General features: G+C 44.8%; 1 protein-coding gene across 1 annotated transcript in view; it reads right to left on the bottom strand.

Moving 5' to 3' along the window:
• Positions 1-27,014, bottom strand: part of LOC132388400 (uncharacterized) — an 83,613-nt gene that overhangs the window by 20,404 nt on the left and 36,195 nt on the right. The window contains exons 12-19 of the mRNA XM_059960752.1: positions 26,472-26,579; positions 24,797-24,815; positions 23,913-24,020; positions 18,387-18,494; positions 15,757-15,864; positions 13,124-13,231; positions 6,206-6,313; positions 3,588-3,695 (exon numbers count right to left, since the gene is read on the bottom strand). Coding sequence (XP_059816735.1) covers positions 3,588-3,695; positions 6,206-6,313; positions 13,124-13,231; positions 15,757-15,864; positions 18,387-18,494; positions 23,913-24,020; positions 24,797-24,815; positions 26,472-26,579 — 775 coding nt within the window. The remainder of the gene's footprint in view (positions 1-3,587; positions 3,696-6,205; positions 6,314-13,123; positions 13,232-15,756; positions 15,865-18,386; positions 18,495-23,912; positions 24,021-24,796; positions 24,816-26,471; positions 26,580-27,014) is intronic.

Raw genomic sequence — 27,014 nt, forward strand, 5'->3', positions numbered from 1 at the left:
AGTGGGAGAGTGTCCCTGCCACTGGAGTGAAGGCGATGTGTCAGTTTGTTATCACCGTGAAGGCCTCTGGAACGAGCCGTGGACCATTTGGGGTTTTTTGATGACGCCATACCCCTAGTTTACTGTGACCTGACCGCACTGGGGACTAAGCTGTTGCCGGAACTGAGTCCGGGGGAAGTGGCAACTGCTCAGCAAAATGACCCGGGCATTGGCACAGTGTGGAGAGCGGTTGAGAAGGGGGATGGGGCGTTGGCTGAGAAGGCGAAACAACCATGCGTGCCTCGGTTGTTGAAGGAGTGGTCTCGGTTGAAGTTAAAGAACAAAATCTTGTACCGGGTAACGACGCCTCCGGACCAACCCCGCTGTTGGCAACTGGTCCTGCCGGAGGAGTATCGCCAGGCTGTACTCCAGGCCTTACATGATGATTCTGGACATTTGGGGGTGGAAAAGACATATGGATTACTCAAAGACCGGTTCTACCGGCCCCGGATGAGGGGGGACGTCGAAGAATACTGTAGGGGATGCCGTCGTTGCATTCAGAGGAAGACCCTGCCAGCGTTGGCGGCTCCACTGTCGCACTTGCAGAGTGCGGGACCTCTGGACCTGGTATGTATGGATTTCCTGTCGATTGAGCCTGACACCAGCAACACCGCGAATGTATTAGTCATCACCGATCATTACACTCGCTATGCTCAGGCATTTCCCACCAAGGATCAGAAGGCGACGACAGTGGCGAAGGTGTTATGGGAGAAGTATTTTGTGCATTGCGGCCTTCCCAGGCGAATCCATAGTGATCAGGGGCGGGACTTTGAGAGCCGCCTTATCCAGGAATTACTGACTACGCTTGGGGTTGAGAAATCCAGGACTACCCCTTACCACCCACAGGGAGATCCTCAGCCAGAAAGATTCAACAGGACCCTGTTGGATATGCTCGGGACGCTGGAGATTGGGCAGAAAAGCAGGTGGAGTCGTCATATTGGACAATTGGTTCACTGTTACAATTGCACTCGCAATGATGCTACAGGGTATTCGCCCTATTATCTGATGTTCGGGCGGGAAGCGAGGTTGCCCATTGACGTGTGTTTTGGAGGTGGAGTGGGTGAATTCCCAGGGAACTCCCATCTAAAGTACGTGTCCGACATGAAGAGGGAGTTACAGCGGGCGTACGAGTTGGCTGAGGCTGCGGCTACCAAACAAAATCAGAGGAATAAGATGCGGTATGATCGAAAGGTGAAGTTTGTACAATTATTACCGGGTGACCGGGTCCTTTTACGGAATTTGGGACTCCCTGGTAAGCAGATCGATGGGCGGCCAGCCCCTATGTAATAGAGAGCCAGATGCCGAACCTGCCCGTTTACCGGGTGAAACCTGAGGATGGAAAAGGGCCTATCAAGGTACTCCATAGGAATCACCTGCTGCCACTGGGTCAAGCGGTGCAGGTGGATAAGGAGCCCGAGAGGGAGGTTGCGCCTAGTACAAGGACTCTGCGAGGGCGCGGAGAACGGGAAGAGCCCGCTGCTGAAGAGCGGGGACGGGTCCCTCACCCGGGAATCGCTACCGATTCAGAGGAGGACGACTCAGATGAGTGGGCCCTGTCCCCATTCGCTGGTGCTCCAGTACCAGGAGAGGAGGCTCCTGTCCCTTCCCATACTGAATGGGTTGAGAGGAGGGAAGGTCTTGAGGGTCAGATGGAGAGACAGCCTACATTGGTGGGAGAGAGGGTGGAACCCGAGCGTGAGCCGGAGAGATCTCAGGTGAGGGAGGATCCCTGTGAGGAAGGGGGTGCGGGTCTGTCAGGTAGACCTGGGGTGTCCGAGACAGTGGGTTCGCAGGTGACGAGGGAGCCCAGTGGGGCAGAAGGGGTATGGAGATCTCAGAGGATTAGGCGCCCCCCGTAGCGGTTGACATATGTGGTACCGGGAGAACCGAGTGTGATTTCTACTGCTCGGGGTAGTTATGTCACTGCTTTCTGCACCTGGGTTGGGTTTTGTGTGTTGCAAGAAGCTTTGGGGACCTCTAGTAATGCCATGAGGGCATGACATTTGATGGTGGGGAGAGAATGTACAATCTCCTGGGTATGTTACTCAAAATGGCCTCTTTGGTTTGTTACAAGTAGGAATGTTTCTTTGTCGGATAAGTGTTTCTCTCGCCGTTGTTTCACTTAAGAATGGCTGATATGGTAATTGTCTTCATTTGTTAATCAATGGGGAATGTTATTGTGTCTTGTGATGCTGGGAACTTGGGGGAGGGGATTTCGCGGGTTTGCCTGGCGGGAGGAAGACGTCGAGGAAGGTGGACGTGCGCTGCACTGCTCGGAAGACCCCCGCGCGTGGTCCTAGGGGCGAAGACGTGGAGGTCGGAGGCAAGCGACGAGGGGTCGAATGGTTCGTTGATTGAGCTCCAACGAGTGCACTAAACAGACTGAACTTTGATAAGTTGGCGCCTTTTGTTTTCCTCCTTGTATATATATATTGTATTGCCTACTACTCTTTTAATTTTAGTAAACTCATTAAAGTGTATGTCATAACGGTATTTGTTGTGTGTTTGATACTGTTGGCGGGGGCGAGGCATAAAACTCGATTCTCACAGCACCTGCGTGTACGGGAGGTGGGTTGGTGAGTGGCTGGATCTCCTTTTCCCCTAGACATATACCAGCCTGTTGGGTAAGGGTTACACTTATTTACGAGGCCATATGGCCAGCTCGATGCTTAACCAGGCACCGATAGAAAGCATGCTCGAAGGTGGCCCGACTTGGATTCGAACTCTGGAAACTTCGCTCCGTGTCCGGCACAGATACCATTGAGCCACCACTCAGCCTAATGGCCAATGTAAGGAGCATAACTGAAGTGTTGGGAGAACACTTCAAAGTTCAACGAACACTGCAAAGTACAGGGGTGATCTCAGGGATATACACAGAGAGAGGTGGGTGTATGGAACAACCAGCAAGAGGCGGTGGTAGAACCAGATCCTTTAGGAGCTTTTCGGATTCTCTGAGACAGGCAAATGGATGAAAGAAAAATGGAGGGCGATGTAGAAGAGAAACGTTAATTTATGCTCGAATATGTTAAAAGGTCAACGGCACACCAAACAGCCTGTATTGTACTGTGTCGTACTGTTCTATGTACCTAATTTGGATAACCGCAGTGGTTACAAAGACAAAATAGTGTGGGATTTGGTTTTTACAATGAGAAAATAGTGTGGGATTCGTGGGATCTATTCAGTTAGTGGTTTGGATCTGACTGCATAACACAGGCAAAGTCACTGACGATTGTGGTTTTGGGATCTACGTGATGTCCCATGATATACAGAGCAGAGGCATTAAATTCGCAGCTAGAAAAAGGGCTGCCAATGAGACAGAGTCACAGTCACCGCAGGGACGTTTGGGTGAGTGCGACTGTCTGGTGGGGCACAAAGCAGCTTCAGCTGAAACGCTCCCACATTCTCCCCGAAACACAGCAGAGTTGGTCATGAAAAATGCCGGTGTGGAAATGGGAGCTATATTTAACGAAGCTTTAAGGAATTGTGTTCCAACCAGTTATCCAGCCGCAATGGGAACATATTTTCCGTCTTTTCTTTTCATGACTTACCGTATTCACAATTCTTTCCATAGAAAGCATGGATACATGCGCACCTGTGCCCAGCAGGCAGTTCAGAACACGTGCCTCTTCCATTGCAGGTTGTTGATTTGCATTTCTCTGCGGAGACATCAGTACAAATTTTCACATTGAACCCACGTCAGTCAGCAATTGTTCGTGTTAGAGGACTGCATAGGGTTAGTCTGTTCTGTATATCTAATCCAGATATAAAACCTAGACCCAGGACCCATGTACATCCTATAAGAATGCACTGACTCACCCTCCGCACCACTTCCCAACTCACGGGCACACTCTCATCCTGCACTGGTCATTTTTCATCTGTTATTGTTGCTGTTTCACATGTTCATACAACTATTTGCTTTATTATAATCATACCTGTAGCATTATACTGGTTATTTACCTGTCATATATATTTGTCTTATATGCCCTTTCCTTGGAAAATATTGGTGGCCTGGAGAGGTGAGACTTTCAGCCTGGGCAACTCCTGGTTTTCCTGAAAAAATCCCTGCCCAGGATGCGCCCTGGAGACTTTCCGAGCTGATACTCCATGGTCTTTCGAGACTAACGGAGGCCAAGATGTCTTAAATACTTTGCAATTTCTATAAACCTGCCACTCTTCAGGCCGTGACACTCAGTGATTTGTGGTGAGATTATTTTGTGACTGTGCGTGCTGGATCATACCTATATGTACTGTGACTATATTTACTGTGTTTTGCACCTTGGCCCAAGAGGAACGATGATTTGTTCAGCTGTATACAAGTGTATGGTTGAAGGACAATAAACATGAACTTGAATTGTAATTTGTCGAGCAAGGGGCGCAAAATGCAAGAGGAACTCAGCAGATCAGGGAGTATCCATGGAAATGAATAAACAGTCTACGTTTGGGCCGAGAGCCTTCTGTATAGGAGAGAACGGAGCATGAACCAGAATAAGAAGGTGGAGGGAGGTTGATAATCTCCATCACCTCAATAATCAAGGTTTTCTGGCTTTCATTCCTTTATTTCCACTATGGACATACTGTCCCTGCACAATTCCAAATCCCATCAGGGAGACAGCATATCTCTTGGCTTCTTACTGGACAACAGCCGTAATCATTTGCAAGTTTTTGCTGTGAATAGGCAGGCTTCAAACGTTTTCAAAGTTCAGATTTTGAACTTTGAATTTTTTTGCATCGTGGTGGATGGAAGGTTTGTGATATTTATCACAGAATGGAAGCTACCTATTGAAATACAAAGCAAAATGTACCCAAGCAGGGTATGCTTATTAATGTTCCTCAGAGCATGTGGATTACAAGAGATTTTTAACAATATGCCTGATGGTAGGAAAATGGAAGTTTATGAATACTGTGATCCATTCTGGGGCTCTTTGTAATGTTGCTTGCATCAATCAACAACCTAAGTAAATATGTAAGAACCAAAACTATTGGTGAATGAAAAGTATGCTAAAAGCTGATTGGATTGTAGGGCATGTTTTATGAAGATAGGTTGAGAAGGCTAAGGTCGTTCTCTTTGGAGTGAAGGAAGATGAGAGGCAACTTGTTATATGTATATAAGTGGAATAGATCAAGTGGACTGCCAAAGACATTTTCCCAGTTTGTAAATGACCAATATTTTTTCGCGTGTCTCACCAGACAGTCAGCCATTCCTGTCCAGCGCGTGGTGTCAGGGTTGGTCTCCTTTCGGATTAACCATAGTAAGAACGTTCCTGACTCGACCCCTTTTTTTAATTTAAGTGTTCGATGCTCTCGATGCTTAAACAGGCACGGATGGAAAGCAAGCTCGAGGGTGTCACGATTTGAATTCGAACTCGTTAACATTCGCTTCGGAATCCGGGGCTGATGCCATTGAACCACCAGTCAGTCTAATGGCCAATATAAGGCGCATAACTTTGAAGTGTTGGAGGAATACTTCGACGTTCTGCGAACACTGCAAAGTACAGGTGGAATCTCAGGGATAGTTTATTGACACAGAGAGATGTGGGTGTATGGAGCAACCTGCCAGAGGTGGTGGTAGAGCCAGATCATTTACGAGCATTTCGGAAACTTTGAGACAGGCATATGGGTGAAAGAAAAATAGATGACTATGTAAAAGAGAATGTTTAATTTATGTTCTAACATGTTACAAGGTCAACGGCACACCAAAGGGTCTGTACTGTACAGTGCTGTACTGTTCCATGTTCCAAATTGGAATGAAGGCTGTGGTTACAAAGAGAAAGTAGTGTGGGATTTGCGGCATCCATTCAGTTAGTGGTTTGAAACGGACTGCCTTACACAGACAAAGTCTCTGCCGATTGTGCTTTTGGGATCTTCGGGATCTGCCAGGTTATTCAGAGCAAAGACAGGAAATTCGCAGCTAGAGAAAGGGATGTCAATAAGACAGAGTTCCAGTCAACGCAGGGCCGTCTGTGTGAGTGCGACAGTCTGGTGGTGCACAAACCAGCTTCATCTGAGAGACTCCCTCAATCTGCCAGTAACTCAGAAGAGTGGGAGATGAAGAATGCCCGTGTGGAAATGGGAGCTAACGTCAACCAAGCTTTATGGACTTGTGTTCCAACCAGTTATCCAGCCGCAATAGGAACATATTTTTTGTCTTTTCTGTTCCATGCCTTACCGTATTCACAGTTGTTTCCATAGAAACCTTGATCACATGTGCAACTGAGCCCAGTAGGCAGTTCAGAACACGTTCCTCTTCCATTGCAGGTTGTTGAATTGCATTTCTCTGGGGAGACAACAGTATAAATTTTCACATTGAACCCAAGTCAGTCAGCAAGCGTTCGTGTGAGAGGAGTTCATAGAATTAGCCTGTTCTGTATATTTAATTCTGATACAAATCCTTGTCCAAGCACACACGTACACTCCCTGTGAATGCGCTAACGCTCCCTCCGCAGCTCTTCCCAACTGACGGGCTCTCTCTCATCCTGCACTGGTCATTATTCATCTGATATTGCTGCGGTTTCACAAATTTATTCAACAGCTTGTTTTATCATAATCATACCTGTATCATTATACTAGTTATACACAAGTCATATATATGTGTCTTATAATGCCCTACCTTTGGACAACATTGGTGGAGCGAAGAGGGGAGACGTGCAGCGTTGGCAACAGCTGGTCTTCCAATCAGCACCCTGCCTGGGCTTGCTTGCTGGAAACCTTCCAAGTTGCTAATCCATGTCCTATCGAGACTAACGGAGGCCTATATGACTTATATACCTTTCAATTTCTGTCAAACTGCCAGTCTTCAATCTATGACACTCAGTAATTTGTGGTGATATTATTTTGTGACGGTGCGTGCTGGATCGTAACTATATGTACTGTGACTATATTTACTGTGTTGTGCACCTTGGCCTCAGAGGAACAATGGTCTGTTCAGCTTTATACAATTGTATGGTTAAAGAACAATAAACTTGAACTTCAATTGAAATTGCTGGACGATCTCAGAAGGTCATGGAGTATCTATGTAAATGAATAAGCACTCTACGTTTTGGGCCAAGCTGGTTCTGTATGGGAAAGAACGGAGCAGGAGACAGAATAAGAAGGTGGAGCGAGGTTGATTCTCTCCATCGCCTCAATCATCAAAGTTATCTGGCTTTAGTTGTCTTATTTTCACTATGGACATCTTGTCTCTAAACACTTCCATCCCCCAACAGGAAGACCGTAAATATCTCTTTTCTTACTAGAGAACAGGACTAATGCTTTCCAAGTTGGTGGTGTGTGCAGGTATGTTTCAAACATTTTGAAAGTTCCGATTTTGAACTTTACTTCTTTTTGTATCCTGGTGGATGGAAAGTTTACGAGATTAATCACTGAACTGAAGCTACCAATAGAAATACAAAGCAACTTGTCCCAATCAGGGAATGCCTCTCATTGTTCCTCAGTGTATGTAGATTACAAGAGACAAAATTAACAAGAAGCACGATAGTAGACAAATGGAAGTTTATGAATCCTATGATCCGTTCTGTGACCCTTTGTAATGTGGCTTGCTCTAATCAACTTCCTAACTCAATATGTACGAACTAATACTATTGGTGAATGCAAAGTATGCTGAAAGCTGCTTGGATTGGAGGGCATCTTTTATGAAGAGAGGCTGAGAGAGCTAAGGCCTTTCTCTTTGGAACGAAGGGGGATGAGAGCCAACTTGATATATGTGTTCAAGAGGTATAGAGCAAGTGGACAGCCAAAGACATTTTCCCAGTACGGAAATTACCAATTTTTTTCGCGTTTCGCACCAGACAGTCAGCCACTCCGGCCTGGCGCGTGCTGTCAGGATTGGTCTCCTTTCCGATTTACCATGGTCTGAATGTTCCTGAACGACACCTTTGTTTTTTTTTATTTAAGAGTACTTCTGGCTAGCTCGATGATTAACCAGGCACGAATAGAACGCATGCTCGAAGGTGGACCGACTTGTCCTCTTTTGGAAGAGGACAGCGAGCCTTTGAGAGCGAGTGCGGCGGCGGCCATTTTAGAATTGTCCAATTGCGTCTCAGATCGGAGTTCTGAGAGGCGGGACTGCGCAGGCGCGTGAAGGAGCCCTGGGAAGGAGGGAAGATTTAAAAAGAACGCACCCTTAAGAAGCGGGCAGCTTCGTTTGCGGGAGCAGAGTGTAGGGCTTGGGCTCAGGGGGCTTAGGCGGAAGAGGGCACAGTAGGCTTATCTTTTAGTTCTTGTTATTTTCAGTTATTTGGGAAGTATGAGTGTGAGGGCAGCTTGATGTTCTCCGTGTCGGATGTGGGATGTCCTGGAGTCTCCGAGCCTCCGGGACGTCCACATCTGCGCCAGGTGCACCGAACTGAAGCTCCTGAGGGTCCGAGTTAGGGAACTGGAGCTGCAGCTCGATGACCTTCGCCTGGTCTGGGAGAGTGAGGAGGTGATAGAGAGGAGTTACAGGCAGGTGGTCACTCCGGGGCCACGGGAGGCTGGTAGGTTGGTCACGGTCAGGAAGGGGAAAAGGCAGGTACTAGAGAGTACCCCAGTTGCTGTACCCCTTGACAATAGGTTCTCGTGTTTGAGTAACGTTGAGGGGGACAGACTACCTCGTGGAAGTGTCAGTGGCCGGGTCTCCGGCACAGAGGACGGCCCTGTAGCTCAGAAGGGAAGGGATAGAAGAAAGAGGGCCATAGTATTAGGGGACTCGATAGTCAGGGGTTCAGACAGGCGGTTCAGTGGAGGTGATCGGGAGTCCCGGATGGTAATTTGCCCCCCTGGTGCCAGGGTTCGGGACGTTTCTGATCGCGTTCAAGATACCTGAAGTGGGAGGGTGAGGAGCCAGAGGTCGTGGTACATGTAGGTACCAATGACATAGGTAGGAAAGGGGAAGAGGTCCTGAAACCAGCGGATAGGACGTGAGGAAGGCAGTTAAGAAGAAGGACCGCAAAGGTAGTAATCTCGGGATTAATGCCTGTGCCACGCGACAGTTACAGTAGGAATAGTATTAGGTGGAGGAAGATTGCGTGGCTATGGGATTGAAGCAGGGGGCAGGGATTCAAGTTTCTGGATCATTGGGGCCTCTTCTGGGGCAGGCGTGAACTGTTCAAGACGGACGGGTTACACTTGAATCCCGGGGGGACCAATCTCCTAGCGGGGAGGTTTGCTTGGGCTACAGGGCAGACTTTAAACTAGTAAGATGGGGGGTGGCGGGAATCAATTTGAGGAGTCTATGGGAGAGGAGGTTAGTTCACCAGTAGAGCAAGTAAATAGACAGTGTGTGAGGGAGGAAAGGCAGATGGTGGAGATGGGATGCGCTCAGCCCGAAGATGCAGAGGAGAAGAAAGAAAAGGATCATAAATTTGAATGCATTGTTAAGGATGAAAAGAGAGGAGGAGTTGGAGAGTATCTTAAATGTATCTATTTTAATGCTCGGAGCATTGTAAGAAAGGTGGATGAGCTTAAAGCGTGGATTGATACCTGGAATTATGATCTTGTCGCTATTAGTGAAACATGGTTGCAGGAAGGGTGTGATTGGCAACTAAATATTCCTGGATTTAGTTGCTTCAGGTGTGATAGAGTAGGAGGGGCCAGAGGAGGAGGTGTTGCATTGCTTGTCCGAGAAAATCTTATGGCGGTGCTTTGGATGGATAGATTAGAGAGCTCATCTAGGGAGGCTATTTGGGTGGAATTGAGGAATGGGAAAGGTGTAGTAACACTGATAGGCTTGTATTATAGGCCACCTAATGAGGAGCGTGAGTTGGAAGAGCAAATGTGTAAGGAGATAGCAGATATTTGTAGTAAACACAAGGTGGTGATTGTGGGAGATTTTAATTTTCCACACGTAGACTGGGAAGCTCATTCTGGTAAAGGGCTGGATGGTTTAGAGTTTGAGAAATGTGTGCAGGATAGTTTTTTGCAACAATACATAGAAGTACCGACTAGAGATGGGGCAGTGTTGGATCTCCTGTTAGGGAATGCGATAGGTCAGCTGACAGAAGTATGTGTTGGGGAGAACTTTGGATCCAGTGATCACAATAGCATTAGCTTCAATATAATTATGGAGAAGGACAGGACAGGACAGGACCAAGAGTTGAGAGTTTTGATTGGAGAAAGGCTAACTTTGAGGAGATGCCAAGGGATTTAGAGAGAGTGGATTGGGTCAAGTTGTTTTATGGGAAGGATGTAATAGAGAAATGGAGGTCATTTAAGGGTGAACTCATGAGGGTACAGAATCTTTATGTTCCTGTTAGGTTGAAAGGAAAGGTTAAAGCACCATGGTTTTAAAAGGGATATTAGAAATTTGGATCGGAAAAAGAGGGATGTCTACAATAGATATAGGCAGCAAGGAGTAAAGGAATTGCTCGAGGAATATAAAGAATGTAAAAGGAATCTTAAGAATGAGATTAGAATAGCTAAAATAAGATATGAGGTTGGTTTGACAAATAAGGTGAAAGTAAATCCGAAAGGTTTCTACAGTTATATTAAAAGCAAGAGGATAGTGAGGGATAAAATTGGCCCCTCAGAGAATCAGAGTGGTCAGCTATGTGTGGAGCCGAGGAAGATGGGAGAGATTTTGAACGATTTCTTCTCTTCGCTATTCACTAAGGAGAAGGATATTGAATTGTGTAAGGTGTGGGAAACAAGTAAGGAAGTTATGGAACCTATGACAATTAAAGAGGTGGAAGTACTGGCGCTTTTAAGAAATTTAAAAGTGGATAAATCTCCGGGTCCTGACAGGATTGCCCCAGGACCTAGAGGGCAGTTTGTGTAGAAATAACAGGAGCTCTGACGGAGATCTTTAAGATTTCATTAGAAACTGGGATTGTGCCGGAGGATTGGCGTATTGCTCATGTGGTTCCATTGTTTAAAAAGGGGTCTAGAAGTAAGCCTAGCAATTATAGACCTGTCAGTTTGACATCAGTCGTGGGTTAATTAATGGAAAGTATTCTTAGAGATAGTATTAATAATTATCTGTATAGACAGGATCTGATTAGGAGTAGCCAGCATGGATTTGTGCGTGGAAAGTCATGTTTGACAAACCTTATTGAATTTTTTGAAGAAGTTACGAGGAATGTTGACGAGGGTAAGGCAGTGGATGTAGTCTATATGGACTTCAGCCAAGCCTTTGGCAAAGTTCCACATGGAAGGTTAGTTAAGAAGGTTCAGTCGTTAGGTATTAATGCTGGAGTAATAAAATGGATTCAACAGTGGCTAGATGGGAGATGCCAGAGAGCAGTGGTGGATAATTGTTTATCGGGATTGAGGCCGGTAACTAGCGGGGTGCCTCAGGGATCTGCTTTGGGCCCAATGTTGTTTGTAATAAACATAAATGATCTGGATGATGGGGTGGTAAATTGGATTAGTAAGTATGCCGATGATACTAAGGTAGGAGGTGATGTGGATAATGAGGTGGGTTTTCAAAGCTTGCAGGGAGATTTTTGCCGGTTAGAAGAATGGGCTGAACGTTGGCAGATGGAGTTTAATGCTGAGAAGTGTGAGGTTCTACATTTTGGAAGGAATAATCCAAATAGAACATACAGGGTAAATGGTAGGGCATTGAGGAATGCAGTGGAACAGAGTTCTAGGAATAACAGAGCATAGTTCCCCGAAGGTGGAGTCTCATGTAGATAGGGTGGTGAAGAAGGCTTTTGAAATGCTGGCGTTTATAAATCAAAGCATTGAGTACAGAAGTTGGGATTTAATGTTGAAATTGTACAAGGCATTGGTAAGGCCAAATTTGGAATACTGTGTACAGTTCTGGTCACCGAACTATAGGAAAGATATCAATAAATTATAGAGAGTGCAGAGACGATTTACTAGGATGTTACCTGGGTTTCAGCACTTAAGTTACAGAGAAAGTTTGAACAAGTTAGGTCTCTACTCATTGGAGCGTAGAAGTTTGAGGGGGGATTTGATCAAGGTATTTAACATTTTGAGAGGGTTAGAGAGAGTTGACGTGAATAGGCTGTTTCCATTTAGAGTAGAGGAGATTCAAACGAGAGGACACGATTTGAGAGTTAGGGGGCAGAAGTTTAAGGGAAACATGAGGGGGCATTTCTTTACTCAGAGAGTGATAGCTGTGTGGAATGAGCTTCCTGTAGAAGTAGTAGAGGCCAGTTCAGTTGTGTCATTTAAGGTAAAATTGGATAGGTATATGGACAGGAAAGGAGTGGAGGGTTATGGGCTGAGTGCGGGTAGGTGGGACTAGGTGCGATTAAGAGTTAGGCACGGACAACGAGGGCCGAGATGGCCAGTTTCCGTGCAGTGACTGTTATATGGTTATGTGGTTATATGGATTCGATCTCGTGAACCTTCGCTCCGGAGTCCGGCGCTGATGACGTTGCGCCACCAATCAGCCTAATATCCAATATAAGGAGCATAACTTTGAGTGTTGGAAGAACACTTCGAAGTTCTCCGAACACCGCAAAGTACAGGGGGAATCTCATGGATAGTATATTTACTCAGAGAGAGGTGGGTTTATGGAACAACCTGACAGTGGTGGTGGTAGAACCAGATCCTTTAGGAGCAATTCTGAAACTCTGAGACAGGCATCTGGGTGAAAGAAAAATAGATGACTATGCAAAAGAGACGTTTTAATTCATGTTCGAATGTGTTACAAGGTCAACGGCACACCAAAGGACCTGTACTGTACAGTGCTGTACTGTTCCATGTTCCAAATTGGAAAGAAGGCAGTGGTTACAAAGAGAAAGTAGTGTGGATTTCTGGCATCCATTCAGTTAGTGGTTTGAAACGGACTGCCTTACACAGACAAAGTCTCTGCCGATTGTGCCTTTGGGATCTTCGGTATCTGCCAGGTTATTCAGAGCAAAGACAGGAAATTCGCAGCTAGAGAAAGGGATGTCAATGAGACAGAGTCCCAGTCACCGCAGGGCCGGGTTTGTGAGTGCGACTGTCTCGTGCGGCACAAACCAGCTTCATCTGAGAGACTCCCTCAATCTCCCAGTAACTCAGAAGAGCGGGTGATGAAGAATGCCCGTGTGGAATGGGAGCTAACGTCATCCAAGCTTTATGGACTTGTGTTCCAACCAGTTATCCAGCCGCAATAGGAACATATTTTTTTTGTCTTTTCTTTCCAATGCCTTACCGTATTCACAATTGTTTCCATAGAAACCTTGATCACATTCGCACCTGATCCCAGTAGGCAGTTCAGAACACGTTCCTCTTCCATTGCAGGTTGTTGAATTGCATTTCTCTGCGGAGACAACAGTATAAATGGTCACCTTGAACCCACGTCAGTCAGCAAGCATTTAGAGTTAGAGGACTTCATAGAATTAGCCTGTTCTGTATATTTAATCCAGATATAAAACTTTGTCCAAGACCAACGTCCACCCTGCTTGAATGTCCTAGCGCTCCCTCCGCAGCTCTTCCCAACTGACGGGCTCTCTCTCATCCTGCACTGGTCATTTTTCATCTGATATTGCTGCGGTTTCACAAATTTATACAATTGCTTGTTTTATCATAATCATACCTGTATCATTATACTGGTTATACATATGTCATATATATGTGTCTTACATGCCCTTCCCTTGGACAACATTGTTGGAGTGGAGAGGGGAGCTTGGGCAACTGCGGTCTTCCAAAAAAAAAAAAAACACACCGACTGGGCTTACGCCCTGGAAACCTTCCAAGGTGCTAATCCATCTCCCGTCGAGACTGACGGAGTCCTATATGTCTTATATACATTGCAATTTCTATCAAACTTCCAGTCTTCAGGCAATGACACTCAGTGATTTGTGGTGATATTATTTTGTGACGGTGCGTGCTGGATCGTTACTATATGTAGTGTGACTATATTTACTGTGTTGTGCACATTGGCCCCGAGGAACGATGGTCTGTTCAGCTTTATGCAAGTGTACGGTTAAAGAACAATAAACTTGAACTTCAATTGAAATTGGTCGAGCAAAGGGCACAAAGTGCTGGAGGATCTCAGCAGGTCATGGAGTATCTATGGAAATGAATAAGCAGTCTACGTTTTGGGCCGAGATACTTCTGTATGGGAAAGAACGGAGCATGAGCCAGAATAAGAAGGTGGAGCGATGTTGATACTCACTACCACCTCAATAATCAAAGTGATTTGGTTTCATTGCCTTATTTTCGCTATGCACATCCTGTCCCTAAAAACTTCCATCCCCCATCCGGATTACCGTAAATATCTCGGGTTCCTACTGGACAACAGGCCTAATCCTTTGCAAGTTGGTGCTGTGTGCAGGCAGGATTCAAATATTCTGGCATTTCAGATTTGAAGTTTGATTTCTTTTTGTATTTTGCTGGATGGAAAGTTTACGAGATTAATCACTGAACAGAAGCTACCTATAGAAATACAAAGCAACATGTACCCAATCAGGGAATGCCTCTCAGTGTTCCTCAGAGCATGTACACTACAAGAGACAAAATTAACAATAAGCAGGATGGTAGACAAATGGAAGTTTATGAATCCTATGATCCGTTCTGTGACCATTTGTAATGTTGCTTGCTCTAATCAACAACCTAAGTAAATATGTACAAACGAAAACTATTGGTGAATATAAAGTAAGCTGAAAGCTGATTGGATTGGAGGGCATCTTTTATGAAGAGAGGTTGAGAGAGCTAAGGCCTTTCTCTTTGGAACGAAGGGGGATGAGAGCCAACTTGATATATGTGTACAAGAGGTATATAGCAAGTGGACAGCCAAAGACATTTTTCCCAGTACGGAAATTACCAATTTTTTTCGCGTTTCGCACCAGACAGTCAGCCACTCTGGCCTGGTGCGTGCTGTCAGTATTAGTCTCCTTTCCGATCAACCATGGTATGAACGTTCCTGAACCGACACCTTTGTTTATTTTTTTTTTTTTATTTACGAAGCCGTGTGGCTAGCTCGATGCTAAACCAGGCACGGATAGAAAGCATGCTCGAAGGTGGACCGACTTGGATTCGATCTCGGGAATATTCGCTCCGGAGTCCCGCGCTGATGCCATTGCGCCACCTATCAGCCTAATGGGCAATATGAGGAGCATAAATTTGAAGTTTTGGAAGAACACTTCGAATTTTTCCGAAGAACGAAAAGTACAGGGGGAATGTCAGGGATAGCTTATTTACTCATAGAGAGGTGTGTGTTTGTAACAACCTGACAGAGGTGGTGGCAGAGCCAGATCCTTTAGGAGCATTTCTGAAACACTGAGACAGGCATATGGGGTGAAAGAAAAATAGATGACAAAGTAAAAGAGAAGGTTCAATTTATGTTCAAATATGTTACAAGGTCAACGGCGCACCAAAGGGCCTTAGTACTGTGCTGTACTGTTGCATGTTCCAAATTGGAATCAAGGCAGTGATTACAAAGAGAAAGTAGTGTGGGATTTGCGGCACCCATTCAGTTAGTGGTTTGAAACGGACTGCCTTACAAAGACAAAGTCTCTGACGATTGTAATTTTGGGATCTTCGGGATCTGCCAGGTTAGTCAGAGCAAAGACAGGAAATTCGCAGCTAGAAAAAGGGATGTTAATGAGACAGACTCCCAGTCACCGCAGGGCCGTGTTTGTGAGTGCGACAATCTGGTGGGGCACAAACCAGCTTCCTCTGAGAGACTCACTCAATCTGCCAGTAACTCAGCAGAGTGGCTGATGAAGAATGCCCGTGTGGAAATGGGAGCTAACGACAACCAAGCTTCATGGATTTTTGATCCAACCAGTTATCCAGCCGCAATAGGAACATATTTTTTGTCTTTTCTTTTCCATGCCTTACCGTTTTCACAATTGTTTCCATAGAATCCTTTATCACACGCGCACCTGAGCCCAGTCGGCAGTTCAGAACACGTTCCTCTTCCGTTGCAGGTTGTTGAATTGCATTTCTCTGCGGAGACAACAGTATAAATGTTCACCTTGAACCCACTTCAGTCAACAAGCGTTCGTGTCGGATGACTTCATTGAATTAGCCTGTTCTGTATATCTTAATACTGATACAAATCCTTGTCCAAGTGCCTTCGTACACACTCTTTGAATGCCCTAAAGCTCCCTACGCAGCTCTTCCCAACTGATGGGCACACTCTCATCCTGCACTGGTCATTTTTCATCTGTTATTGCTGCTGTTTCAAAAATTTATACAACTGCTTGTTTTATTATAATCATACCTGTAACATTATACTGGTTATACACAGGTCATATATAGGTGTTTTAGAATGCCCAACCTTTGGTCAACATTGCTGGCGTGGAGTGGGGCGACGTGCAGATTGGGCAAATGCTGTTCTTACACATAGAACCCTGCCTGGGCTTACTCCCTGGAAAACTTCCTTGTCCCTGTCCTATTGAAAATAACGGAACCCTATATGACTTATATACCTTGCAATTTCTATCAGACTTACAGTCTTCAGGGAATGACACTCAGTGATATGTGGCGATATAATTTTGTGACTGTGCGCGCCGGATCGTAGCTATAGGTTCTGTGACACTATTTATAATGTTGTGCACATTGAGCCCAGAGGAACGGTGGTCTGTTCAGCTTTTTACAAGTGTATGGTTGCAGAACAATAAACTTGAACATGAATTTAAATTGGTCGAGCAAGTTGCACAAAGCGCTGGAGGATCTCACCAGGTCATGGAGTATCTATGGAAATGAATAATCGGTCTGCGTTTTGCGCCGAGATACTTCTGTATGGGAATGAACGGAGCATGAGCCACAATAAGTAGGTGGAGCGACGTTGATTTTCTCCATCACCTCAATAATCAAATTGAACTGGCTTTCATTGTCTTATTTTCATTATGGACATCCTGTACCTAAACACTTCCATCCACCATCAGGAACACCGTAAATATCTCGGCTTATTACTGGACAACAGGCCTAATCTTTTGCAAGTTGCTGCTGTGTGCTGGCAGGATTCAAACATTTTGAAAGTTCAGATTTTGAAGGTTGATTTCTTTTTGTATCATGCTGGATGGAAAGTTTACGAGATTAATCACTGAACAGAAGCTACCTATATAAATACAAAGCAACAAGTACCCAATCAGGGAATGCCTCTCAGTGTTCCTCAGAGCATGTAGATTACAAGAGACAAAATTAACAGTAAGCACGATGGTAGACAAATGGAAGTTTATGAATCCTAAGATCGGTTCTGTGACCCTTTGTAATGTTGCTTGCTCTAATCAACAACCTAAGTAAATACGGAAGAACTAAAACTATTAGTGAATGTAAAGTAAGCTGAAAGCCGCTTGCATTGGAGGGCATCTTTTACGTAGAGAGGTGGAGAGAGCTAAGGCCTTTCTCTTTGTAGCGAAGGATGATGCGATCCATCTTGTTATAGGTGTACAAGAGGTATAGAGCATGTGGACAGCCAAAGACATTTCCCAGTACGGAAATGACCTATTTTTTTTGCGCCTGTCGCACCAGACTGTTAGCCACTCTGGCCTGGCGCGTGCAGTCATGATTGGTTTCCTTTCCGATTAACCATGGTATGAACGTTCCTGAAAAGACCCCTTTGTTTTTTTTTTTTATTTACGAGGCCGTGTGGCTAGCTCGATGCTAAACCAGGCACGGAGAGAAAGCATGCTCGAAGGTGGCCCGACTTGGATTCGACCTGTCGAACTTTCGCTCCGGAGTCCGGCACAGATACCATTGTGCCACCAGGCAGGCTACTGGCCAATATAAGGAGCATAACTTTGAAGTGTTGGGAGAGCACTTCAAAGTTCAACGAACACTGCAAAGGACAGGGGGGGGGGGTATATTAGGGATAGTTTATTTACACAGAAAGTGGTGAGTGTATGGAACAACCTGCCAGATGTGGTCGTAGAGCCAGATCCCTTCGGAGCATTACTGAAAATCTGAGAGAGTCATATGGGTGGAAGATAAATGCAGGGCTATGCAGAAGAGATTGATTAATTTATGTTCGAATATGTTAAATGTCAACGGCACACCAAAGGACCTGTACTGTACTGTGCTGTACAGTTCAATGTTCCAAATAGGAATGAAGGCAGTGGTTACTAAAAATAGTGTGGGATTTGCGGCGTTCTTTCAGGTAGTGTTTTGAAACGGACTGCCTTACACAGACAACGTCTCTGCCGATTGTGCTTTTGGGATCTTCGGGATGTGCCAGGTTATTCAGAGCAAAGGCAGGAATTTCGCAGCTAGAGAAAGGGATGTCAAAGAGACAGAGTCCCTGTCACCGCAGGGCCGTGTGTGTGAGTGCGACTGTACGGTGGTGCACAAACCAGCTTCATCTGAGAGACTCAGTCAATCTGCCAGTAACTCTGCAGAGTGGGTGATGAAGAATGCCCGTGTGGAAATGGGAGCTGTCCTCAACGAAGCTTTATGGAATTGTGTTCCAAACAGTTATCCAGCCGTACTCAAAGCATATATTTTGTCTTTTCTTTTCCATGCCTTACCGTTTTCACAATTGTTTCCATAGAATCCTTGGTCACATGTGCACGTGAGCCCAGTCGGCAGTTCAGAACACGTTCCTCTTCCATTGCAGGTCGTTGAATTGCATTTCTCTGCGCAGACAACAGTATTAATGTTCACATTGAACCCACTTCAGTCAGCAAGTGTTCATGTTAGAGGACTCCATAGTTTTAGACTGTCTGTAGAACTAATCTAGATATAAAAGCTTGTCCAAGCACACACGTACAGCCTATCTGAATGCCCTATCGCTCCCACCGCATCAATTCCCAACTCATGGGCATACTGTCATCCTGCACTGGTCATTTGTCATCTATTATTGCTGCCGTTTCACATATTTATACAACTGCTGGCTTTATTATAATCATACCTGTAACATTATACTGGTTTTATGTATATATATATATATATATATATATATGTCTTACATGCCCTTCCTTTGGACAACATTGTTGGCGTGGAGAGGGTAGACTTGCAGCTTGGACAACAGCTGGTCTTACAAAAAAACCCTGCCCAGGCCTGCGCCCTGGAAACATTCCGAGGTGCTAACTCGTGGTCTATCGAGACCAACGGAGGCCTATTTGTCTTACATACCTTGCAATTTCTACAAACCTGCCACTCTTCAGGCCGTGACACTCAGTGATTTGTGGTGAGATTATTTTGTGACTGTGCGTGCTGCATCGTAACTATACGTGCTGTGACATTTTTTTTCTGTGTTGTGCAGCTTTGCCTCAGAAGAACGATGATTTGTTCAGCTGTATACAAGTGTATGGTTGAAGAACAATAAACATGAACTTGAATTGTAATTGGTCAAGCAAGGGGCCCAAAATGCAAGTGGAACTCAGCAGTTCAGGCAGTATCCATGCAAATGAATAAACAGTCTACGTTTTGGGCGAGATACTTCTGTATAAGAAAGAACGGAGAATGAGCCAGAATAATTAGGTGGAGGGAGGCTGATTCTCTCCATCACCTCAGTAATCAAAGTTATCTGGCTTTCATTGCCTTATTTTCACTATGGACATACAGTCCATACACACTTCCATAACCCATCAGGAAGTCCGTAAATCTCCCGGCCTCTTTCTGGAAAACGGGCTTCATCATTTGAAAGTTTTTGCTGTGAATAGGAAGGCTTCAAACGTTTTCAAAGTTCAGAATTTGAAACATTGTTGGCGTGGAGAGGGGAGACTTGCAGCTTGGGCAACAGCTGGTCTTCCGCAAAAAAAAAACCCTGACCAGACCTGCGCCCTGGAGACTTTCGAAGGTGCTAATCAATGGAATACGGAGACTAACGGAGGCCTATATGTATTTTATACCTTGCAAATTCTAGCAACCTGCCAGTCTTCAGGCCATCACACTCAGTGATTTGTGCTGATATTATTTTGAGACTGTGAGTGCTGGATCGTAACTATATGTACTGCGACTATATTTACTGTGTTGTGCAGCTGTGCCCCAGAGGAACGATGTTTTCTTCAGCTGTATACAAGTGTATGGTTGAAGGACAATAAACATAAACTTGAATTGTAATTTGTCGAGCAAGTGGCGCAAAATGCAAGAGGAACGCGGCAGTTCAGGGAGTATCCATGGAAACGAATAAACATTATAATTATTGGCCGAGATACGTCTGTATGGCAAAGAACGGAGCATTAGCCAGAATAAGAAGGTGGAAGGAGGTTGATACTCTCCATCAACTCAATAATCAAAGATATCTGGCTTTCATTGCCTTATTTCCACTATGGACATATTGTACCTACACACTTCCAAATCCCAGCAGGGAGACAGCAAATCTCTTCGCTTCTTACTGGACAAGAGCCTTAATCATTTTCAAGTTGTTGCTGTGAACAGGAAGGCTTCAAACGTTTTCAACGTTCAGATTTTGAACTTTGAACTTTTTTTTATCGTGATGGATGGAACGTTTATGATATTTATCACAGAATGGAAGCTACCTATTGAAGCACCAGATTGTCAGCCATTCCGGTCTGGCGCGTGGTGTCAGGATTGGTCTCCTTTCCGATTAATCATAGTATAAGCGTTCCTGATACGACCCCTTTATTTTATCTACGAGGCCGAATGACCAGCTCGATGCTTAACCGGGTACGGATAGAAGGCATGCAGAAGGGGTCCCGACTTGGATTCTTTCTCTGGAAACTTCGCTCCGGAGTCCGGCACAGATACCAATGCGCCAGCACTCAGCCTAATGGCCAGTATAAGGAGCATAACTTTGAAGTGTTGGGAGAACACTTCAAACTTCAAGGAACACTGCAAAGTACAGGCGGGATCTCAGGGATAGCTAAATTACACAGAGAGAGGTGGGTGTGTGGAACAACCTGCAAGAAGTGGTGGTAGAGTCGGATCCTTTAGGAGCATTTCGGATTCTCTGTGACAGGCATATGGATGAAAGAAAAATGGAGGGCTATGTAGAAGAGAAATGTTAATCTATGCTCGAATATGTTAAAAGGTCAACGGCACACCAAACGGCCTGTATTGTACTGAGCTGTACTGTTCTATGTACCAAAATTGGATGAAGGCAGTGGTTACAAAGAGAAAATAGTGTGGGATTTGGTTTTTACAATGAGAAAATAGTGTGGGATTCGTGGGATCTATTCAGTTAGTGGTTTGAATCTGACTGCATAACACAGGCAAAGTCTCTGCCGATTGTCGTTTTGGGATCTACGTGATGTGCCAAGATAGTCAGAGCAATTGCATGAAATTCGCAGCTGGAGAAAGGGATGTCAATGACACAGAGTTCCAGTCACCGCAGGGCCGTTTGCGTGAGTGCGACTGTCTGGTGTGGCACAAACCAGCTTCAGCTCAGAGACTCCCGGATTCTCCCAGAAACTCAGCAGAGTCGGTGATAAAAAATGCCCGTGTGGATATGGGAGCTAAAGTTCACGAAGCTTTAAGGAATTGTGTTCCAACCAGTTATCCATCCGCAATGGGAACATATTTTTCGTCTTTTCTTTTCAATGACTTACGTGTTCATTTTTTTTTCCCATAGAAAGCAAGGTTACTTGCGCACCTGAGCCCAGTAGGCAGTTCAGAACACGTGCCTCTTACATTGCAGGTTGTTGGTTTGCATTTCTCCGCGGAGACATCAGTACAAATTTTCACATTGAACCCACGTTAGTCAGCAATTGTTCGTGTGAGAGGACAGCATAGGACTAGTCTGTTCTGTATATCTAATCCAGATATAAAACCTATAACCAGCATCCACGTACACCCTATATGAATGCACTGACTCTCCCTCCGAACCAGTTCCCAGCTGACGGGCACACAATCATCCTGCACTGGTCATTTTTCATCTGTTATTGCTGCTGTTTCACATGTTTATACAACTACTTGCTTTATAATAATCATACCTGTAACATTATACTGGTTAATTACATGTCATATATATTTGTCTTATATGCCCTTCCCTTGGATAATATTGGTGGCCTATAGATGTTAGACTTTCAGCTTGGGCAACTCCTGGTTTTCCTGAAAAAATCCCTGCCCAGGAGACTTTCCGAGGTGTTAATCCATGGTCTATCGAGACTAACGGAGGTCTATATGTCTTATATACATTGCAATTTCTACAAAACTGCCACTCTTCAGGCCGTGACACTCAGTGATTTGTGGTCAGTTTATTTTGTGACTGTGCGTGCTGGATTATAACTATATGTACTGTGACTACATTTACTGCGTTGTGCACCTTGGCCCAAGAGGAACGATGATTTGTTCAGCTGTATACAAGTGTATGGTTGAAGGACAATAAACATGAACTTGAATTGACATTTGTCGAGCAAGGGGCGCAAAATGCAAGAGGAACTCAGCAGATCAGGGAGTATCCATGGAAATGTATATACAGTCTACGTTTGGGCCGAGAGCCTTCTGTATGGGTGAGAACGGAGCATTAACCAGAATAAGAAGGTGGAGGGAGGTTGATAATCTCCATCTCCTCAATAATCAAGGTTTTCCGGCTTACATTCCTTATTTGCACTATGGACATACTGTCCCTACACACTTCCTAATCCCATCAGGGAGACCGCAAATCTCTTGGCTTCTTACTGGACAACAGCCGTAATCATTTTCAAGTTGTTGCTGTGAACAGGAAGGCTTCAAACGTTTTCAACGTTCAGATTTTGAGTTTTTAATTTTTTTGTATCCATGGTGGATGGAAAGTTTGTGATATTTATCACAGAAATGAAGCTACCTATTGAAATAAAAAGCAAAATGTACCCAAGAAGGGTGTTCTGATTAGTGTTCCTCAGAGAATGTCGATTACAAGAGGGAATTTTAACAAAATGCCTGATGGTAGGCAAATAGAAGTCTGTGAATCCTGTGATCCATTCTGGGACGCTTTGTAATTTTGCTTGCTCTAATCAACCACCTAAGTAAATATGTAGAACCAAAACTATTGGTGAATGAAAAGTAAGCTGAAAGCAGTTTGGATTGTAGAGGATGTTTTATGAAGGTAGGTTGAGAAGGCTAAGGCCGTTCTCTTTGGAGCGAAGGAGGATGAGAGGCAACTTGTTATTGGTGTACAAGAGGTATAGATCAAGGGGACTGCCAAAGACATTTTCCCAGTATGTATATGACCAATTTTATTTCGCGTGTCGCACCAGACAGTCAGCAAATCCTGAAAGGTTTGGTCTCCTTTCGGATTAATCATGGTATAGGCGTTCCTGACACGATCTCTTTATTTTATTTACGAGGCCTAATGACCAGCTCGATGCTTAACCAGGCACGGAGAGAAAGCATGCTCGAGCATGGCCCGACTTGGATTCGTTCTCTGGAAACTTCGATCTGGATTCCGGCACAGATACCATTGCGCCACCAATCAGCCTAATGGCCAATATAAGGAGCATAACTTTGAAGTGTTGGAAGAATTTCTCCGAACACTGCGAAGAGCAGGGGGAATCTCAGGGATAGTTTATTTACCCAGAGAGAGGTGGGTGTATGTAACAACCTGCCAGAGATGGTGGTAGAGCCAGATCCTTTAGCAGCATTTCTGAAAATCTGAGGGAGGCATATGGGTGAAAGCGAAATAGATGACTATGGAAAAGAGGTATAATTTATGTTCGAATATGTTACAAGGTCACCGGCACTCCAAAGGGCCTGTACTGTACAGTGCTGTACTGTTCCATGTTCCAAATTGGAATGAAGGCAATGGTTACAAAGAGAAAATAGTGTGGGATTTGCGGCACCCATTCAGTTAGTGCTTTGAAACGGACTGCCTTACACAGACAAAGTATCTGCCGAATGTGCTTTTGGGATCTTCGGGATGTGCCAGGTTATTCAGAGCAACGGCAGGAAATTCGCAGCTAGGGAAAGGGATGTCAGTTAGAAAGAGTCCCAGTCACTGTGTGTGAGAGTACGACCGTCTGGTGGTGCACAAACCAGCTTAATCTGAGAGACTCAGAATGCCCGTGTGGAAATGGGAGCTAACGTCAACCAAGCTATATGAACTTGTGTTCCAAACAGTTAGCCAGCCGTAAAAGGAACATATTTTTTGTCTTTTCTTTACCATGCCTTACCGTTTTCACAATTGTTTCCATAGAAACCGTGATGACATGTGCACCTGAGCCCCGTAGGCAGTTCAGAACACTTTCCTCTTCCATTGCAGGTTGTTGAATTGCATTTCTCTGCGGAGACAACAGTATAAATGTCCACGTCAGTCAGCAAGAGTTCGTGTGAGAGGACATCACAGAATTAGCCTGTTCTGTATATTTGATACTGATATAAAACCTTGAACAAGCACCCACGTACTCCCTCTTTGAATGCCCTAACGCTCCCTTCGCATCTCTTCCCAACTGACAGGCACACTCTCATCCTGCACTGGTCACCTTTCATCTGTTATTGCTGCCGTTTCAAAAATTTATACAACTGCTTGCTTTACTGCAATCATACCTGTAACAATATACTGGTTATACACATTCATATATATGTGTCTTATATGCCCTTCCCTTGGACAACATTGGTGGCCTGGAGAGGGGAGACCTGCAGCTTGCGCAACTGCTGGTCTTCAAAAAAAAAATAAAACACAGACTGGGCTTACGCCCTGGAAACCTTCCAAGGTGCTAATCCATGTCCTATCGAGACTGACCGAGGCCCATAATTCTTATATACCTTGCAATTTCATTCAAACTGCAGGTCTTCTGTCAATGACACTCAGTGATATGTGGTGATATTATTTTCTGATGGTGCGCGCTGGAACTTAACTATATGTACTGTGACTATATTTAATGTGTTGTGTACATTGGCCCCAGAGGAACGATGGTCTGTTCAGATTTATGCAAGTGTATGGTTAAAAAACAATAAACTTGAACTTAAATTGACATTGGTCGAGCAAAGGGTACAATGTGCTGGAGGATCTCAGCAGGTCATGGAGTATCTACGGAATTGAATCTACGAAATCTACGTTTTGGGCTGAGGTACTTCTGTATGGGAAAGAGGAGAGCATGAGCCAGGATAAGAAGGAGGAGCGATGTTGGTTCTCACCATCACCTCAGTAATCAAAGTTGTCTGGCTTTCAGTGCCTTATTTTCACTATGGACATCCTGTCCCTAAACGCGTCCGTCCCCGATCAGGAAAACCGTAAATATCTCGCCTTCCTACTGGACAACAGGCCTAATCTTTTGCAAGTTGGTGCTGTGTGCAGGCAGGATTCAATCATTTTGAAAGTTCAGATTTTGAAGTTTGATTTCTTTTTGTATCGTGAGGGATGGAAAGTTTACGAGATTAAACACTGAACTGAAGCTACCAATAGAAATACAAAGCAGCATGTACCCAATCAGGGAATGCCTCTCAGTGTTCCTCAGAGCATGTAGATTACAAGAGACAAAAATAGCAATAAGCATGATGGTAGACAAATGGAAGTTTATGCATCAATGATCCGTTCAGTGACACATTGTAATGTTGATTGCAATAATCAACAACCTAAGTAAATATGTAAGAACTAAACCTATTGGTGAATGTAAAGTAAGCTGAAAGCTTCTTGGATTAGGGGGCATCTTTTATGAAGAGGTTGAGAGAGCTAAGGCCTTTCTAGAGCCAACTTGATAATGGTGTACAAGAGGTATAGAGCAAGTGGACAGCCTTAGACATTTTCCCAGCAGGAAATGACCAAATATTATTTTTGCGTTTCGCACCAGACAGTCAGCGAATCTGGCTTGGCGTGTGCTGTCATGATTTGTCTCTTTTCCGATCAACCATGGTATGAAGGATACTGAACCGATGCTTAACCAGGCACGGATAGATAGCATGCTCGAAGGTCGACCGACTAGGATTAGATCTCGGGAACCTTCGCTCCGGAGCCCGGCTCCGATGCCATTGCGCCACCAATCAGCCTTATGGCCAATATAAGGAGCATAACTTTGAAGTGTTGGAGGAATACTTCGTCGTTCTGCGAACACCGGAAATTACAGGGGGAATCTCAGGGATAGTTTATTTACACAGAGAGAGGTGGGATTACGAAACAAGCTGACAGAGGTGGTGGTAGAGCCAGATCCTTTCGGAGCATTTCTGAAGCTCTGAGACAGGCATATGGGTGAAAGTAAAATAGATGACAAAGTAAAAGAGAAGGTTTAATTCATGTTCGAATATGTTACTAGGTCAACGGCACACCAATGGGCCTGTACTGTACAGTGCTGTACTGTTGCATGTTCCAAATTGGAATGAAGGCTGTGGTTACAAAGAGAAAGTAGTGTGGGATTTGCGGCACCCATTCAGTTAGTGGTTTGAAACGGACTTCCTCACAAAGACAAAGTCTCTGACGATTGTGCTTTTGGGATCTTCGGGATGTGCCAGGTTATTCAGAGCAACGGCAAGAAATTCGCAGCTAGGGAAAGGGATGTCAATGAGACAGAGTCCCAGTCACCGCAGGGCCGTGTGTGTGAGTGCGACAGTCTGTTGGTGCACAAACCAGCTTCATCTGAGAGACTCACTCAATCTGCGAGTAACTCAGAAGAGTGGGAGATGAAGATTGCCCGTGTGGAAATGGGAGCAAACGTCAACCAAGCTTTATGGACTTGTGTTCCAATCAGTTATCCAGCCGTAATTGGAACATATTTTTTGTCTTTTTTTCCATGCCTTACCGTTTTCACAATTGTTTCCATAGAAACCGTGATGACATGTGCACCTGAGCCCCGTAGGCAGTTCAGAACACGTTCCTCTTCCATTGCAGGTTGTTGAATTGCATTTCTCTGCGGAGACAACAGTATAAATGTTCACATTGAACTCACGTCAGTCAGCAAGAGTTCGTGTGAGAGGACATCACAGAATTAGCCTGTTCTGTATATTTGATACTGATATAAAACCTTGAACAAGCACCCACGTACTCCCTCTTTGAATGCCCTAACGCTCCCTTCGCATCTCTTCCCAACTGACAGGCACACTCTCATCCTGCACTGGTCATTTTTCATCTGTTATTGCTGCCGTTTCAAAAATTTATACAACTGCTTGCTTTACTGCAATCATACCTGTAACAATATACTGGTTATACACATTCATATATATGTGTCTTATATGCCCTTCCCTTGGACAACATTGGTGGCGTGGAGAGGGGAGACCTGCAGCTTGGGCCGAACACAGCAAAGTACAGGGGGAATCTCAGGGATAGTTTATTCACACAGAGGGAG

This window comes from Hypanus sabinus, unplaced genomic scaffold (genome assembly GCF_030144855.1).
Source record: "Hypanus sabinus isolate sHypSab1 unplaced genomic scaffold, sHypSab1.hap1 scaffold_316, whole genome shotgun sequence".
Classification (NCBI taxonomy): Eukaryota; Metazoa; Chordata; class Chondrichthyes; order Myliobatiformes; family Dasyatidae; genus Hypanus; species Hypanus sabinus.